This window comes from Montipora capricornis, chromosome 2 (genome assembly GCF_036669925.1).
Source record: "Montipora capricornis isolate CH-2021 chromosome 2, ASM3666992v2, whole genome shotgun sequence".
Lineage (NCBI taxonomy): Eukaryota > Metazoa > Cnidaria > Anthozoa > Scleractinia > Acroporidae > Montipora > Montipora capricornis.
The window spans coordinates 22,715,535-22,733,034 of NC_090884.1; the positions used below are offsets into that span (position 1 = coordinate 22,715,535).

General features: G+C 39.7%; 3 protein-coding genes across 3 annotated transcripts in view; 2 read left to right on the plus strand and 1 right to left on the minus strand.

Annotated features, from left to right (window-relative positions):
• LOC138039113 (focadhesin-like) overlaps positions 1-9,628 on the plus strand; it is a 34,366-nt gene extending 24,738 nt beyond the window's left edge. Inside the window, exons 24-39 of the mRNA XM_068885296.1 lie at positions 108-227; positions 1,062-1,184; positions 1,788-1,865; positions 3,363-3,431; positions 3,515-3,617; positions 4,349-4,429; positions 4,739-4,867; positions 5,077-5,192; positions 5,599-5,718; positions 6,141-6,275; positions 6,364-6,447; positions 6,775-6,886; positions 7,167-7,321; positions 8,535-8,747; positions 8,859-8,934; positions 9,265-9,628. Coding sequence (XP_068741397.1) covers positions 108-227; positions 1,062-1,184; positions 1,788-1,865; positions 3,363-3,431; positions 3,515-3,617; positions 4,349-4,429; positions 4,739-4,867; positions 5,077-5,192; positions 5,599-5,718; positions 6,141-6,275; positions 6,364-6,447; positions 6,775-6,886; positions 7,167-7,321; positions 8,535-8,747; positions 8,859-8,934; positions 9,265-9,386 — 1,836 coding nt within the window. The 3' untranslated portion in view covers positions 9,387-9,628. The remainder of the gene's footprint in view (positions 1-107; positions 228-1,061; positions 1,185-1,787; positions 1,866-3,362; positions 3,432-3,514; positions 3,618-4,348; positions 4,430-4,738; positions 4,868-5,076; positions 5,193-5,598; positions 5,719-6,140; positions 6,276-6,363; positions 6,448-6,774; positions 6,887-7,166; positions 7,322-8,534; positions 8,748-8,858; positions 8,935-9,264) is intronic.
• Position 9,629: 1 nt separating this feature from the next.
• Positions 9,630-13,599, minus strand: LOC138036088 (uncharacterized). Its single transcript, XM_068882452.1, has 2 exons — positions 12,193-13,599; positions 9,630-9,932 (listed from the first exon to the last, which is right to left on the minus strand). The coding sequence occupies exons 1-2, from the start codon at positions 13,597-13,599 to the stop codon at positions 9,630-9,632; spliced, it is 1,710 nt and encodes a 569-aa protein (XP_068738553.1).
• Positions 13,600-15,451: 1,852 nt separating this feature from the next.
• LOC138039115 (LWamide neuropeptides-like) overlaps positions 15,452-17,500 on the plus strand; it is a 14,095-nt gene continuing 12,046 nt past the window's right edge. The window contains exon 1 of the transcript XR_011130365.1: positions 15,452-15,565. The gene's annotated coding sequence lies outside the window, so the exon portion shown is untranslated. The remainder of the gene's footprint in view (positions 15,566-17,500) is intronic.

The window sequence follows — 17,500 nt, forward strand, 5'->3', positions numbered from 1 at the left end:
GAGGAAAGTTGTAATATATAGGACCTATAAGAACTATAGAAACCCTTAAAAAATCAATGTTCTTTTACGCCTGTTTTGACTGTATATCTGTCTTGAAATTTTTTCAGGCCTTGTGTTTCAGTGTATCGTGCGTCTGTGTGAACGCTTTTCACACCGGTCTCCTGTCTGCTGAAAAAGCTGCAATGTGCGCTGATAAGATTCAAGATTTGTCGGACAAGCATCCTCAGGTACTTTTAAACAGTGTAAACACTCTGTGTTGCATGTCCTTTTTAAGAGTGCATGCTAAGCGAGACTGTCAGTGGGCTTTAGCACTTTTGACTGGTTCACAGGACCTTGTCCGGGTAACCCCGATTTTATTGGGCAGATAATAAATTTCACAGAATTTTAAAGTTTCACATTTGAGTTCCCGGCAGGAACAACAAACAATAATAAGAACATTCACTTCAATCGTGAAACAAAGACCTAAGTATTCTGCAATAATAAATACGAAACACTGACACATGATCCTGACAGAGAGGTAAGAAAGGTCCAAGCGTGCACAAATATGTATTGTGAGATCAATGCGGCGCATGTCAACATTCATCTCATTTCCAAGAATATACAGGAGCAAGTCATTCAATTTCATTTAAAGGATGCTTCCATAAGCGCAAGCTCAGACGCAATACCATTCCATATTTTTTGCGCGAACATTCCTGGAAGTAGCCGTTGATTTATCCTCGATCTCTTACCCGGAATTTTCCGGCCAATGAGATTCATTAGGCATAGGAATGAATTTGGTCTGGACAAAAGCAAGAGTTCAGAATTATGAGGCGGAACACCATGATGGACGTGTAACTTGTCATGTAACTAAATATTTGAAGACCGGTAAATGTTGATCTAATCCTAACGTCTTGAATAAAGATGACAATGAACTCAAAGGTTGCATGCTATTAACCCTTTTGCCCTTGTCTGCTGACAGCCGAGTAACACTCACAAGTGGCTCTTTCAGGAGGGGAAGGGTTAGAGTGCGTTGGTTGGTCGTCAGGCTCTGAATTAACGAAATACCTTCGTTGATTTCTCAGTGCTGTGGAATCTCACTATCGTTTGGTCTGCTTCTCTACGGACTGGTCTCGTGTGGCCATGGCGGAGTTGTTCATTTAGCTAAGCAACGTGCTGACGTTTGGCGAAGTGTGCTTGAAAGCAAGGTATGTTTAGGTAATTTAAAATTGTCTATAACACGACTGATAGTGGACTTTCTGTTATTAAGTTACAAAATAATAGTCTTTGTTCTATTTGTCAAATGCTTTGACATCGATGTTTCACAGGATGTTTCACTAGGTGTAGCTGTCGGTCACTTCGATATTTCTTGCAGCCTTCCTGGGTTGTCCTTTCAATTCCTTAGCGGGACTAGCAAACAAAATAGCCAACTGAATGAAGGGGTAGTTTCTAAAGAAACTGTGGTGCTGCGTCGGTGGGGAAGTAGTATACAAAAATTTGGTTTATCAACGGAGTTGATAATGTAAATTGACCACCGTACAGAGATTCTAAAAGCTGACGTTTCGAGCGTTAGCCCTTCGTCAGAGCGAATTCGCTCTGACGAAGGGCTAACGCTCGAAACGTCAGCTTTTAGAATCTCTGTACGGTGGTCAATTTACATTATCAACTCCGTTGATAAACCAAATTTTTGTAAAATAGCCAACTGGTTTGGCTCATACCACTTCAGTTTCTAAAATATGTTGTTTTCATTTGTGTCGCTCGAAAATATTTATTACTTTATTTTATTTTACTTTCTTCATGTTTGTTCTCAGGCTCTTCCCGAGCTTCACCAGCTACCCGCACTGAATGGAATCATGGGATTACTAGGTTCAGAACAGGCGTTGTTTATTGTAAGTGACTGCTATCTAAGTGTCAGTCTAATTTTAGTTAGAATGTCATTGGACACCGGTGTCGTAAGTAACACTAGCATTTTGCTGGCAAAAAAAAATCGATGTCAGCTTACTTATTGCTTGGTGGCAACGCTTATTTGACAGTGTTCACAGTTTAGTAAGCGAAAGCAGGCCTTTTGCAGTGTTTCTGGGAGGAGTCAAAAGTAATTTTGCAGTAGGCAAAACCAATTGTAACTTGTTCGCGCGATTTTTCCCGCCCAAAGTGTAGGCTATATGCACGTGTAGGCATATGCAAAGTTGTGCGGAGGCCGTTCAAACGGTCCCAACATTGCGCCAACAAAAGAACCAACACTTTCGCGAAATTTGATTGCGAGGAATTAAGAACTAGAAATCGGACTCTCTCTCTCTCTCTCGTCCAGATAAACTACGCCATGTTGACTTTTGTGGCCTGGTGTGAGCATGCTTGTGTTCTACAATATTGTTGAACAGATTGTTCAAACGTCTTCAACACCATTCAACATTTTCGAGAACAAAGGAAACGTTGAATCAATGTTGAGTGAAAGTCTAAACCGATTTAACCTTGATCCAACACGCTTTCAACAAGCTTTCAACAGTTTTTACGCTTTGAGCAATGTTGGACCACCTGTTCAAACGCACCGAACATTTGGTTCAACAAAGTGTTGAATGCATGTTGAAGCAAATGTTGAAACCGTTAGACGGGCCTTAACTTTGAAGAGGCGATAGAATGGTTGTTGGACTTTGACCAGGCGGAAGAGTATCAAGAAGTCTCAATCGGCAGCGTTGAAAAAGGGGACTGAGAGAAATGCGAAGAAAGCGCCGGGGAGGGATCTCATCACCGTGGATGACAAAGGGCTGCTGGCCAGGAACAATGAACGAATTCCAGAGAACACTGAAAAAGTAACCTTTTGGTGTTTGAATGTTTGGAATGACTGAGTAACCGAAAGGAATGCATCATCTCGAGGCTCAGGGGAATAAACTCACACAAATCCTTATATTTATTCCCCAAAGCCCTGAGATGATGCCTTTTGTTTAGGACTGAATGTTAATGTATCGAAATTGGCCTATTCTGAAATGCGTTGCTTGTGGGTGTGCTGAGAGGGGAAAATTACTGTAATATTCCCCAAGGGGAATATTGGACTATCAGCCCCGCTCTCCCCTGTTACAATAGAGAGATTAAGCATCGCGTTAACGTGAAACAGCAACCGCGAAACTGTGGGCTAATGCTTGTCATAAAAGCATGAAATTTCTCGTATTCTAACTTGTCTCTTTCATTTGAGAAGTTTCTTGATACCTGCTGCTAACAGGGAAGAAATGAGCTTATATCAAACACGTTTCTCCTATTTTTGGCAAAACGCAAACTTTAGTCTGGCGTTTGCAGTTTGCGGTTAACGCGAAGCTTAATCTCTCGAATGAAAGCCGCCACCAGCTTTTCAGACAGCTGCTAATTACTGCTAATTGTACCTTGTTTTCTTGCAGGTGGATTCTCCTACTGTAGAAGATATCTTTCCCTCAAATGAAGCAAACATAATCAAACTTCTCCAGCAAGTAAAATGACGGTTTATGTAGTGTCTTTTTTAAGACATTGTTTGTTTCTCATTATTTTAAATTGGGTTTTCGTTATTTGCTAGATCGTTTCATTTCCTGAGGATGTTGGTCTGAGTTCCAACACAGCCTGGCTTCTCGGTCATCTCTTGACAGCTTCGAGAAGCAGTTCAGTCGGTAAAACCAGTGGTGAGTTGAGATGAAAACTTGTGTCTGGTCTCCAAATTCCGTTGAGATTGAGACACCAAAGTCTTGCGGTGAGCGAACAAGACGTCTAAAAACGATTCCCTTTGGCAGAATTATCCGTCGTTTCGTTACGGCAGTTTTCAGCTAGGAGGACAGTGTTCGATGCTAACTGCAGCGCTCAAGCCCCGTTTTTAGATCTTTCTCCTGGTTATTTTTTTGTGGGTTGCTACTTCAACTCCTTGACTGGCACTTGATCTGTCTCCCGCCAGCTGAAATTGTTGTTACTTTCCGTATAATTATAAATTGACGTTCCTGTTGAGGGTGGGTGGAGAAATGCATGAAGCATCAGGCATTTGCGTTCTGGCATACACCCTTAACCTGAGCTCAGTAAAAGCAGGTTATTTTCCATTCCCACCTCTCACCTTCTCCTTTGCCAACTAACCTACTAAGGCGGATGCATCTTTTTAAAGATGCATTGACCTTGTGATTACACTAATTGTTCTTCCAACGCGAATTTTGGCCTCAGACGAATATTTAAATGCCAGAAGACAGAAAGCAAAGAAGTCGGCCGTTGATACAGGAGAGATTAAGCATCGCGTCTACGTCACGGAAACGGCAAAGGCGAAACGGCGGGCTGCTGCTTGACATAAGAGCATAAAAATTGTTATGAATAAATAAATGCTGTCGTTACAATGCAATAGGCATCATGTGTTTGATGTGATATTATCTCTCAGTTCCATCTAACTATAGCTACTTGGCAGAAGGCAGTATTTTAAGGTCGCTGTTTGATTTTCTTGTTCAAGCAGGAAAGACAGGTGTGTAAACTTTGTTACCTGCAGAACGGTTTTCAATCGAGTGTCTAGAGTAATTAATTATGAATTTACGTAATCTCACTTCTTTGTCCAGGTTGTCCAGAAGTGAATTTATAATGAAGCTTTTCTCGTGTTAGGTGGTGCATACGAACCTTATATTATAGCCACAGTGAAAGCCATAGATTGTTGTTGTTTTGGGGACATTTATATATCAGTAATGTACTATCACAAAAAAAGCTGACCAGAAAATCAGAGGAGTTCGTTTTGAATGTTACCTTTGTGCACTGTTTGTTGACCTGCCTTTGCTATTAGGTCCTCATTTGAACTTTTCTGGAAAAGTGGTGCCCGTGGTATTGAAATCATTTGTCAGTGGCTTTCAAATGACCTTTCCGCCAGTAAACTGGGCATCAGTTCTTGGCCCTCTTATGAGATCCAATTTCGGTAAGCCCATCTCTTATTGAGAGCTTTCTTCTCATTGTTACTCAACCATTTAAACGATTTCATCAGTTTTCTCTTATTGTACATGAAATTCTTGTTTCTACATGAATATTATGCAAGGAAAACGAGATTGATCTCTGCTGATCAAATCTTCGCCTCATGTGTTTGTTCTTGTTTTAAGTTCTTGTTTTTTGCGTTTGCCTCCCCACTAGGAGAGGAGACAAGTCAGTTGTGTATCAAGCTGTCCTTGGATCAAGCTCAGACCTCCTCCACTCTCTCATCCTTCCTTTCCTCTCTGATAAGCCCCGCTGTATTTATTGGTTTAGTGGTGAGAGTGATTCATTTTGTTGATTCAAAAAATTGAAAACCGACTCCAACCATGAAAAATCGTAATCATTTATTTTAGGAAGTGGAAAACTCGTGTTTTCTGAATCGGGATACCATGTTGCTTTTACGTGGTTTGAATTCCTCAAAGTGAACCGCAAGGCAGACAACCGAAACATAGCGGCACACCTAAAATAAGTTACAGCAGAACCTTAACCTTAACGATAATCAGCAAAACACTCTGCGTCCCTTTGTAAGGCTTGTAAAATCATTTGTGGATTAATGATGTACAACATGTCTTCCATTTTTTTCTCAATATATTTCCTGTCTGTTATTTTAAAGAATAATATTCCTCGCTAAATTACATATCAGAGTTGAAATTGATTTTCCTTAACTTTTAATTGCCGTAGGAACCGTGCAAAAAGGAACTGTTGCAGAACCTATCAAGTCTGGTTTATGTCATTTCATCATCAAAGATGAGAGAGTTCTACGAAGGGACACTATCAGATCCGTGGAGGAATAATAAAATGGTCAGTCAAGTACAATCTACGTTTCGCATTTCGAAAAAAATGGCGACCAATATATTAATCGTAGACATAGTAATTCTTAGTCTTCTTGAACTGGACCTTTTCTCCACGGCTGAACAATATCTCAATATTGTTCTTGCCACTCGAACATAAAATTCATATCTTCTCTCCACCGTGTAATATCCTCTATGTTTAGGCAAACTATAAATATCTTTGCAACTCTATTGTTGTAAATACTTTAAGGACACTCATGAAGTCATATGGGTTACCATAGCAATACGCCAGGTCCAAAAAAAGGCTCTCTAAATTTCAGTTTTTGAAAATTATCTGAAAAACTAACCTTGGTAACGCGTGTTACCTCGCTATAGTTACTGCGTTATTCAAGTTACCAATTGTTCTTGCGTACCTTTTGTTTTGTTCGCTAGGATAGCGATTTATGGAGGGTCATTCTGGAAGCTCATCTTACGGTACTTCGTTTAAAGGATCCTCCGCCTTCAGTCATTGGCTGGACGATATCAGCCTTGCGACACATGTACAACGCCTGTACTGAGGAGAGTACGGTGAGTATTGGTCATTATTTTTGTTCAAACTGTTTTCAATAAAGCATACTAGTTCCTAGGTTTAATTTCGAATTACCTTCTTCCTCAGGATAACATCTGTTTAGATTTACTAGCTCGGTGTTTCACTCTGATACCAGTTGAACAACTGGAAAGTATTGTGCGGGACACTCAGGTGAGTAATGGTACCATTTCGAGCTATTTTGTGGGTGTGGCTTTCATCGTCACCCCAGCGTAGGACACAGAGAAAGTTACACACAGAGAAACACATGAAACCCAATTGGGGTTGTGACACAGTTGACTCAGAGCTGTTTTTCAATTTCAGACCTCTGAGAAATCCGTCATTTACAGAGTGGCATCTTTGCTTTTAGTGGTCGCTAGTGAGGGTTGATTTTCTTACTCAAAGCAGAAAAAACGCACAAATTTTCCGAAAGGCGGAGCGTGTTTTGCATAAATTTGAAGTATTCAGATTATTGATTCTGGGCATTCAATTATCTTGCAGACCATCGCTATGAAAATCGTAGTAGTGCGATGCATGGCGGTTAGGTGCGGAGGAGCGGCATTGAAATGTCTAATGCCTTGTATCGACGGGTTACTGACAGCGGATCTCAGTGGTAAGAAGAATTAAATCGCTTATGGACCGTCACAAATGCGTTTTACACTTTTTGCTGCACAATACACTAAAATTAACCATCGACATCAAACAACTGATATTTGATTATAGCGATATCTTGAGTGACCAAAATGCAAAATGTCAAGGTTAACAAAAATGAATTAATGAGTTGCTATCCGCAACTCACAAAAAAAAAAGGCAAATGCAATAATCTGCTGTTCTCTGCAGGTATGTTTAAAGGCTATCAAAAGACGTTAAAACACAACTGAATTGTTTTGCAGATTTAAAGCGTGAGAAATTTGTATCTTGTATTGTTGGAGCCATTGTTGATTCCGACCACAGGCTTAAGATTGATGAGAAACAGCATTTTTTCTTGGAGCTCATTGGTCTTTTTAAGAACGCAGTTCAGCAATGCTTGGAATCGTCAACACACCAGGTACAAGTAACACTGTGCTCTCTGTTTGCGAGATGTCGCGCGAGGAGTATATGTAAGGAGATGCGAGAGCGTGTCATCTCGCGTGCTTGATCGTAGCCATATCATACTTTTTTAGGAGGTGCGAATAGGCCACTTCGGAAAATACCATAATACTCTTTGTTTGTCCCCCAAAATTTTGCATAAGCATCTTTTTAACCTTCTTGGGACCATCGTAAGCCCCAAGAGAAACTGTAAACAATGCTATTCAAAATTTGGGGGGGAAAACAAAACAGTATTATGGTATTTTCCGAAGAGGCTTATTGGTTTTCAGCTGATCGCGCGCTTGTCAGCCACACGCGCAACACTTAAGCTACTCGAGCTACTCGCGTCAGCTGAGGAAGCAAAGCGGCTGCCCGAAAATAAAAATGTGACCTAAGATCGCGGAAACCGGAAGTAAATATTATCAGGTGGGGTGAGTTATATCTCGAAAGTTAGTTCTGTTACCTACCCTGATTTTTTCTATGCAAGATTTATTTCTTCGTCTTGTCAGAAAAAAAAATCAACGGCTTTTTCATAAATAACTAAAATTTTCTCATATGACGATTTAGATAAGAGAATTGAATGGGGTTTTCAAAATTTGAAAAGAATATTAGGTTACCGAGTTAGTTTTCAGGATATTTTTCCGTAAACTGCGTTTTTTACCGTTCTTTGGCAGCGCTATATCGTTACCATGGCAACAATTTGGACCTATAGTAGCAAACACTGAAAAAAATAACGATAATATTATTATCCAAATATCAAAGCTTTATTTTAAGGCAGTACTGTACCGAACCTTGAAGTATGGTTAAGAAAACAACAGGGAGCGTACATTGTATAAAATGAAGACCAAAGAAACCCTAAGGCCTTTTCAGTCACATTTGCTACGGAATACTGAGATACAGGTCTGAGATTTGTTGTCTTATCGCGGTTTGGAATGATACGGTAAACGTAGGGGAGAGATTGCGTTTTAAGCCGCTCCAGGCAAATAATTTTCGTGTAAGGACGATTGGAAGATTTTTCCACGACTAACAGTGGGTTTCCGACGGAAAAAGATTAAAACGCTGTTGATCCTATCAGTAGGGTGGATTAAACATTTACAAAGCAAATTGATTTCTTGCAATTTTGTAGTGAACAAGAGGTTTCCGTACCCAGGGATGTTTGCATTTTGATATTCTCATTAAGGTTCTTATTTCAGGTGGTGTCGAATTGTTTGACTTTGCTGTCTATGGTATGTGAAGCCTGGTGTACCGATTCGCTATTACAAGGACTTCTTATATCTAGTACAAGTCAAACCAAAGGTGGTCATAAAAGCGATCATCGTGGAACACATGACAGGTTGCCATGGTTACTACCATTGACATTGTCGAATTTACTCAAGAAGGAACCTTGGTTACAAATCACAGGAAAGGTATTTGATGGCAAATCCGAGTTTTCCACGAGTTCCGATTTCGTATATGGTTCACTTTGTCATACCAAGTATTTAACATACATACAAGAAATTGATTTCATTTGATTTCAGGTGCTTGATTGGTTTTTGACGCTGAGAGATGATGCCAAAGTTCAAAGAAATGCACAATATGGGATGCTTTTACAAGGTGAATGAAGTACTCTTTTGTGTTTAATAGTGTTTAATATATAAATATTCACACATGGCTACGAGGCTTTCTGGTTAAATTTGAATATTGCTTTGTTTAGAAATCTCCCTTGAGATTTTTGAGAAAAAGAAAACATAAATCATCAGTGAAATTTTAACATAAAGCCTCGTAGCCTGAATATCGATATATCGAACTAGGCCTATTGTGACGTAGGCGTTTTGAATCAGTGAATGATTGGCACCACATGTACATTACAATAAAGGACTTACTGACGAGCTAATCATTAAATCAATTCATTGATTGATAAGAGCTGTTTCATTCTCTTTTTAGATACAATTATTTCTCTGCGGGAAACCGACCATTTTCAGAAGACAGCGGTATGGACGGAAGTACTCCGTCATAATCACTTCAAATGGGAAGAGGAAGAGAGAAAAGAAGAGCTGGAACATTGAAGCGGAAATATTTATTTTTGCAGACAATATTTACTGGGAAATGTGTTTTTCGAGGAGCTTCTTTTTTAAACAAAGAATGAAACTTCCCGTAAGACGCTGAGAGTAAATTAACAAGACCATGGATAACTAACATTTCTTGGATGAAATTGTATTTGTATTTCTGCAGGAGGTTCTCTTCATTTCTGAAAGACACCACATACATGGCTATGCTCTTCGAGAGTAAAATTCTTTCTTTAAATGTGTTTATTGCTGCTCGGCGTCAAGAAGTTGTTGTAGACTTTCTAAATTGGTTTTCGTTAGCCGCAAATACCTGCAGTTGAAAAGTTTCTTGAATTCCTCAGTCGTAAATTTGATCGGGGGAGGCCTGGGCCAAGGGTATCTGTGCACATGTTCCTCCTTTGAATGATATGCATGCAGTAGTTGCTTCAGTTTGAAGAGCATGGAGTGGGTAATGCTGGGTTCATGGTTATGTTCGAAGGCGTTAACAATATGATATAAAGAAGGTTGCATTTCTTGGGACTGAAAATAAGACAGATAACCGTAATTCAATCAATTCTTTGCTTTCCGCTTATTAACTTGTCTATTACGTGTGTTAATGAAATCGAAATGATACTGTGTGTATTCAGATACTGTGTATATTTACCCATTAATTGCGCCTCTTCAATTTCGGTTACCTCTTAACGCCTATGAAGAGTTTTTCATGTATACTACATTTTCATCGCGTGGTGTGTTAAACATCTGAGATATTAGAGCCCGGTTTACACTACAGAAATTTTTTGGCACGGGTTCCAAAAAAAAAAGGTTCGGCTCAGATAAACTTTGCAGTGTAAACAACCTGTCCGTACCAAATTTCATCCGTGCCGAACCAAAATTCTTACTTTTACCCGTGCTGGGACCTTCGGCGAGGTAGTCCGAACACGGGTAAAAATGGTACGGGTGCTGAAAAAATAGGCACGGTTCGGATAGAACAAGTAGTGTAAACACTTTAAAGGGCCAAATTTGACCCTTAATTCATATAGGCTAGCGGTTTTTTTGCGTATATTTCAAGATGGCTGCTCATTCTCCACCAAAATCACGCGGACGTTCTTGATTAAGGAGCTTAAGCAACGACAACGGCGACGGCAAGGAGAACGTCATCTCAAAATATAAATTCGCGTTGTTGTAATCGCTTCGTTACTATTTCAACTTTTTTAATATGACGGGGGTGTGGTAGTTCCTCAAAAATGACGCTGGTACGAACGGCGCTCAATTTAGGGCAGAAAATGAAAATTTATCCTCAAGTAATGACGTTGTCCATAAAACCTCAAATTTGGCTGTTTCACGTTGTAGTTTTGCTGACGACGGCAAAGAAATGGACAAAAGTGAAAAACACACGTGCAGGGCGTGCAAAGCTATTGTTTTTGCCTACCAAATATGCAAATTTGTGACGTTCTCGTTGCCGTCGCCGTTGTCGTTGCTTAAGCTCCCTATTATAATGGAAGTGCGCATGTCTACAAGAGAACTTACCCGGGCCCAAAAATTTTGGCACGGTATTTTTGATACGATAAAAATGGTGTAGTGTAAACAAAGTTTGCCGATCTCTTTTGAGGCACCCGTGCCAATTTCACACGAGCCGTGCCGAAAATTTTTTGTAGTGTAAACCGGGCTCTATAGAACAGTGATTTAAGAATTGCCTTTTGGATTCTCGCGCTACGAAATCGTCGAATTTACAAAATGCGTCAAATGAAAAATTTGCTCCACCAATATTTCGGTTGATAATCTTTTAGTATCAGGGAAAACTGAGAATTTGAATGATTTCAAATGTTTCTTGTAGCAATGAACAAATGTTAAAAGTAGGCTCGGTCCGTTTACTTTTTACCAGCTCTCATAACTCCATGCTTCTAAAACGCCATGCATGTGCCAATGGAGGTTCTTGGAGAGAACCTACGATTACTAGTTCGGATGCTCTGACGCTAAGCTGTATAAGAGATTCGCGAGAGCCAGGTCTTTAAACCAGGTTCAGATGACACTTCCAGTCTTTTCCCAAGACTGATTATCAGAAACTGTTAGGCCCGTTAATAGATTTGATAAGGATACGTGATGTGAGCTACAAAATAGTACTCTAAAAAAACTAAATGTATTTTGGTAATTAAAAAGAATGGTTGACCACCACTGGAATATGGAATTCAAATCTTTCAAATGGCCCATCGTGTAGCTTTTGTAGAAATGTGAGAATAATTGCCTTCTTGTAACAATCGCGAATCTAAATATTAATCACCAAACTTCGCCCGTCCGCATCCCACTGGCAATCTCTTTTGTAGACTGAGGGGACAAATCTAAATCGCGCAGGTTCAATTCGCTGAAATACAGAGGGACGTTGTACATCACAGCCCCAACAGTGGCTACATCTAGTGTAAGGCGTATGTCTATGTACATTTAGCTCGTCTTTCGCGAAAGGATTCAGGTAATTCCTAACTGCCACCAAACTGAAAGCACCATCAAAAAAATAGGGTTTCCCTCGCTGTTTGGATCTTGTGCCCAGAGACTAACAATTTTGAAAGGAATATATCCTGCCCATTCAGAGATTTGTGAATAGCCTATTGAATACGTAGCCGGTTGAACACTTAATTTGATCCTTGGTCAAAAACTAGGTATATTCCGATTCGGATCTAGTCATGCTTGTACAGTATTCTGTCTTCGACACAGTCCACTTATTTAATGACGCGTGCGTAAGTAAATGATTGACTCCTGTAATGACTTTTTATGTTGTGCATTTCTTTTAGAATTTTAAACCAGTCACAATATAAAGTTAATAATTTGCACTTACTTCTTTTCGAATTCCCACGAGATGAGATGATGTGGGATGGAATTGGTCATGCGCACTGTGATGTTTATTAGGTTTTGGAATTTCTTTGTCCTGTTGGTGAGCTTCATAAGGTAGAAAATGGTGGTGATTGATGATGTTATCAGGATGCATTAATCCACTGAATACAGGCTTCGGTTCTTCATCTTCTTTACTGGCGTGATAATCCTCCCAAAGGGAAGGAAATAGCCTTTTAAGTCTTTTATAAAGATTATACAACTCTTCTTCATGCCCGTGTTTTCTGTGACGTGATCCATGGCGTCTCTTGAGCGAACGATTGTCGTTATCCCCAAAACTATTTTCTCTACTTCGGCCTTCTGTATAATTGCTCCATAGGCTTCGGTTGCTTTCCTCCAAACTGCTTCTCCAACTCTTACCCTCTCCAAAACTAGATTCTCTGCTGCGTTTTTCTCGGTCGTGTAAGCGGTGTTCACTTTCAGTTGTATTGTGCTTATAGATCCTTCTATGAGATTCTGGCGAATGGCTTTTGTTATCTTCTTCTTTGCTGGATGTTCTGCTTCTAGCATAATGTGTATTATCAGGTTGGTAACTAAATTGTTTTCTTGTAAGATGAGGTTGCGGCGAGAAATGGTCTCCAGTTCCAAGTTTTTTCTGTCTCTTGGCCAGGTGTGTTTTTAAATTATCATCATCTGTGTGAAGCTTTTTTAGTTTTTCCGAAGCTTGGTGTCCATGATGAACGTGGAGTGAGTGCTTTGAAGGATGCGGCGGGCAAGAGCAAGTATTGGTGATTTCCTTTCCATGATTGTATCGTGGCAAGTTACATATAACACAGGACATAAAACCTCTTGTCCTGTGAACTTCGGCCCCGGTATCTCCTTTATGTCGCTCAACAAGTGGTGGAAAAGAAGCCACGTCAGATTGCCTTGTTGCAGCAGCAGCGACTGAACTAGCTTCAGGTGTAAGAGAGATAATTACATTGACATCAGAAGTATCAGTAAGTACCCTGACTCGACAAGGGACTTTAGACGATGATTGGGCATCGCTTATTTCTGTCCCCTCATTAACCAGAATTTTCCGTTGGCCGCGTTCACTGGGTTTCCGCGCCAAGTGTTCTTGTTTGTCAGAGTTAAGTTGATGCTTAGAGTGAAAGCTTGAAGGCCTTCGATGGTGAGAAGATGAGCACTTTTCCGGGTAATCATGGTCTTCATGGTGATGATCGTGTTTCGAGTGCTCTAGTCTTTTTAGCGTACTCATCAACTCTTTTTCCTCTTTTCGGAACACGTGTGATTGCACATCCTTCCATGTTTCAAGCGTACGAATCTCTCGATCCAAACTGAGTTTTTGAGCCTTGTTTGTAACCCGTAAGCCATAAAAGTTTCCCTCGGAGATATGGCGAACTTGTTTCAGCATTTTCTGATTTGACATTATCCCATTTTCGCGCTTTTGAGGAGCCCCCCGCGCTCGCGAGGACTGTCCATTGTGACGTCATGAATCTGGATTCCAGTTATGTTTACGTCACAGCCCGGCAAAATTCATTCGAAAGCGTTTGCTTTTCACTAGATTTGTCGAAGTTTAATGGTGAACGAAGAACCGTATTACCACTTCACTGGACGTAAAATTCTAGACTAATAAAAGGACATCACTCGATTGTAAGAGATTACAGAGTGACTAATATCTTACGGCGTTGTCCACAACTTCTTCTGGACCAAAATGTTTAATTATAGGTCAAGTGATCTCAAATCATTAAATGCACCTTATACAAGAGGCATTTCTACCAACAGGAAGGCCGGAAAACACAGAACACAATATGAATGAAATTTGTTGGGATTCTTTTATGCACTGGGATATCACAACACTAACAAGAATAGTTTGCCATGCAAACCTTATCTCAAATTCCCTTGATCCCCTGATTTTGCAACGCGCATCTTATACTGCGCATAACATTGCGACTTCGGAGATGACGGCGTTTCGCGCCGGCCATCTGAAGAGAGGCAACAATGGCCGCTTTTGCTGTTCAAGAGCTTTTAAGTGCAATCATGATATCTCGTCTCGGTTAAGAAGGTGTTTTTTTTTTTGGAACACGCCCCAGTCCTTTCGCGGAAAATGATCATTTTCAAGCCGAAATTGCCCCTTTGCCATCCATTTATCAGTCATCGTGTTGCGAAGAAACGAGTACGGTGACTCGTAATAGGTACACGGAAGACATATTTTAAGGAGAAAAAAAGTTGGATAGTAGAAGTTGTAGTATTTACCTATAAATGACGTGAAACTGCATTTGGAGCTTGACACTGAGTGCAAGGTGATGACTGTAGCTGTCCAATTTGCTTACATTTCTTTGCAAGATTGAGCAATTTGAAGTCACTTTACTTAAAGATTATAGCCCGGACAAACAAGCAGGTTCAAGTTTTTAGTAATATTCAGTAGTTTTTGCTACATAACAATTTTTTTTCCTGCTGATCTAGTTTCGAACGCTTCCCGCGTAATTCGGTAAAAAACTCAGTCTTAGAATAATTTGATTTGAGCGAAAACAAGCACGGTGACCCCATCTCTTTATTGCATTTTTAAAATGTCCTGTGTATGAATATCGATTGTGCCAAGTTTGAAAAAAATCTGGATAGTACGTCCTTTTCATGGGAATTACCTTGAGCAAGATTTCTTAATTGGGTTTGCTAATGTAGGTGCGAGAGGCTAAACTGAAGAAATTGATCTTTTAATGTTAACTTCCTAAGGTTAAATGGGTCTTTTAAACTTACCACTCTCCGTATTCTTTTCCTTGGCCTTGAACAATTCTCTTATCCCTGTCCTGAGGATAATAGATCATTGTGATATGGTCAGGTAAGATATTAAGGATTTGAGTACTTATACCTGTTACCAGGTGAATGATGCAAAACCAATTATTTTTAATTCTTTTCATCTTGGATATCGCCTCGTCTAAATGATACTGTCATTTTTGTGCAATACGAGTAAAATTGCAAGTAGACAAACTAAATTACGTATTGTGGAAATTTTCAGAACTTTTGCCAATTTGATGGTCAACGTCTTAAAAGTAAATTTTATGACTTTGTTACTTGTGACAATATGTTGCAATGAATTGCTCTTTGTTTTCGAGTGTGTGCCAGCATAATCTTATTCTTTCCACATAAAAAATTCATGGATGCTGTTAAAATTTTCCTTCGTTAATTTATTTTTTTAAAGACCAAAATTAAAGAAAATCGAAGTTATCTTCAAACGTAAGCTACCTCAAAGAAAACAGTGGTCAAATGTCAACGCAGATGATTTGTTTGTAAGCAGCGAGAGAAAAATTTATTCTCATTCACAGCGTTGACGTTCTCTTGAGATCTGTCCAGCTCGCTGAAGCGCGTATCAAAGTGTAGAGGTAGGCAAGTCAAGAATATTGATTTCGTTTTCCACAATCAGATGAGCCTCAAACCTGGCTAGGTACTACAGAAATGAAGTTACCAGGGTATTAGAATCTGAATAAGCAGTGAATATTTCGCGTTCTCACAGAAGACCAAACATTAGGCTTTCCTGGTCTTTTCTTTGTTTCATTTTGTATTTTACAAATGAGGTAAAAGAATTTCGAAATGTTGCAGTAAACTATTCTATAAACTTATTCACTGTCTTTGGAGTTAAAATCTCTTGTTGTCTAGCTAGCAATTGTGGACTTTTGTTTTTGATAGACGGATGGACTTGATAGACTTGTTTGTTGTAAGCGTTTGTAGCAAGCGTTTGCAGCAATAGCTGAATTACAGGTAGAGGTCAGCACGTAACCAAAAGCAATAATCACAACTCTTAGACCGAAGAATACTTAACAGTTAAAAATTCCTCGAAGCGATCATTATTAGCTGGTAACTTGGTGGTTTTAAGATTCGATCGCGTCAAGAGAATAGTTGAGAATGTCTTTACCAATTAAGGGAAAAACAGGATTAGGATTATGTACACACGAGAGAAGTGATCCTCGCACTTCAATGCACAATTTAAGCAATAGTGTCTCTTATAGGCCGGGCACCTGAAAAAGTCAGGTGGCTTCGACTGGATTCGAATCCATGACCTCTGCGAGCCTTTGGAATACCTCCAGAGGTATTCTAATGGGGTTGAGGAGGACTGCTAGCGAACAAATGGGTCTAACCCTGTAAAAAAATGGTGACCAATCTAAGCAAGCAGTTAACGTAGGTTGAATTTAGGGTTACGCAATTTCGCTAGAAGAATTTTTTGATCGATAAAATGGAAACCTTTATAAACATCAGTAGCCTGGGTATTTAGCTTGATATTTTATCACGGGATTATTTAAACACGCGTGAGCAAATCGAAGCTTTCTCCTCTGTTGCCACGAGTGGCATCTGTTTTGAGATCGCCGCTCGCGAAAATCACTTGCTCGCCGCTTAGCAGCGAATTAGGGTCACTTTCCATACCAGCATGAGATCGTTGCGGCACAGAATAGTCAGATCGTCCCATAAAATAGTCAGATCGTTCCATTTTTGAAATGACGAAAATACAATACAATAAATGTTAAAATTTTAAAAGTGCCTATATTAGGAAACCCACCATGTTCGTATACGGTATATCCATTTTGTGAGATAGTCATCTCAAGATCGTCATTTTGAATTATCTGCAGACTACAGATTGCAGATTGGGTTTGAAATGCAGACTAGGTACAAAATGCAGACTGCAGACTGGGTTTAAATTGCAAACTGAGGCCTAAATTGTCGCATTCTTTAAAAATCGTTCAAAAAATATACGTTCCACTTAAAAAATCTGTTCTGTTTCATTTTGTTAGCTCGACATGTCGGACATTTTTTCCTTTCCTCCTATTTTCCACAGCGGCCTCTCTTATTTCTAACTTTTATTCATGCATACAGTAAATCGGTCCAGCAGATGTTATGAGGATACACTTGCGCTCAATAGAGGGTTTTCATGGTGACGTCATCACATTCTAAAATCAAAATCGCAAGGTATTTTGATGTAACGCACAGACCTGAGAATTGGAGAGGTGGTTTATGAAGTTGTCTCCTACAACATTCCTACTTTTTTAATTGAATGGTTTCAATTTTATTTTTTTTTCTTGCGTGACAGTGAAAACGATCTGTAGCAGAAATCCCCGCCATGCCGAACAACGCCGAAAGGTTGAAAGAAAAGCGTGTCTTTATTTGTATCATATCGGGCAATCGGCAATTGTCAGAAGGCTTTAATTCGAATCACCCTACCTCATTCTGTTGCTTGGGAACCACTTGTCAGGGCCTTTCAGTACAAAGTAATAAACTCGATTGTCTGTACGAAAGCTAAATTTTATAGAATAGGTTGCCAAGTGAAG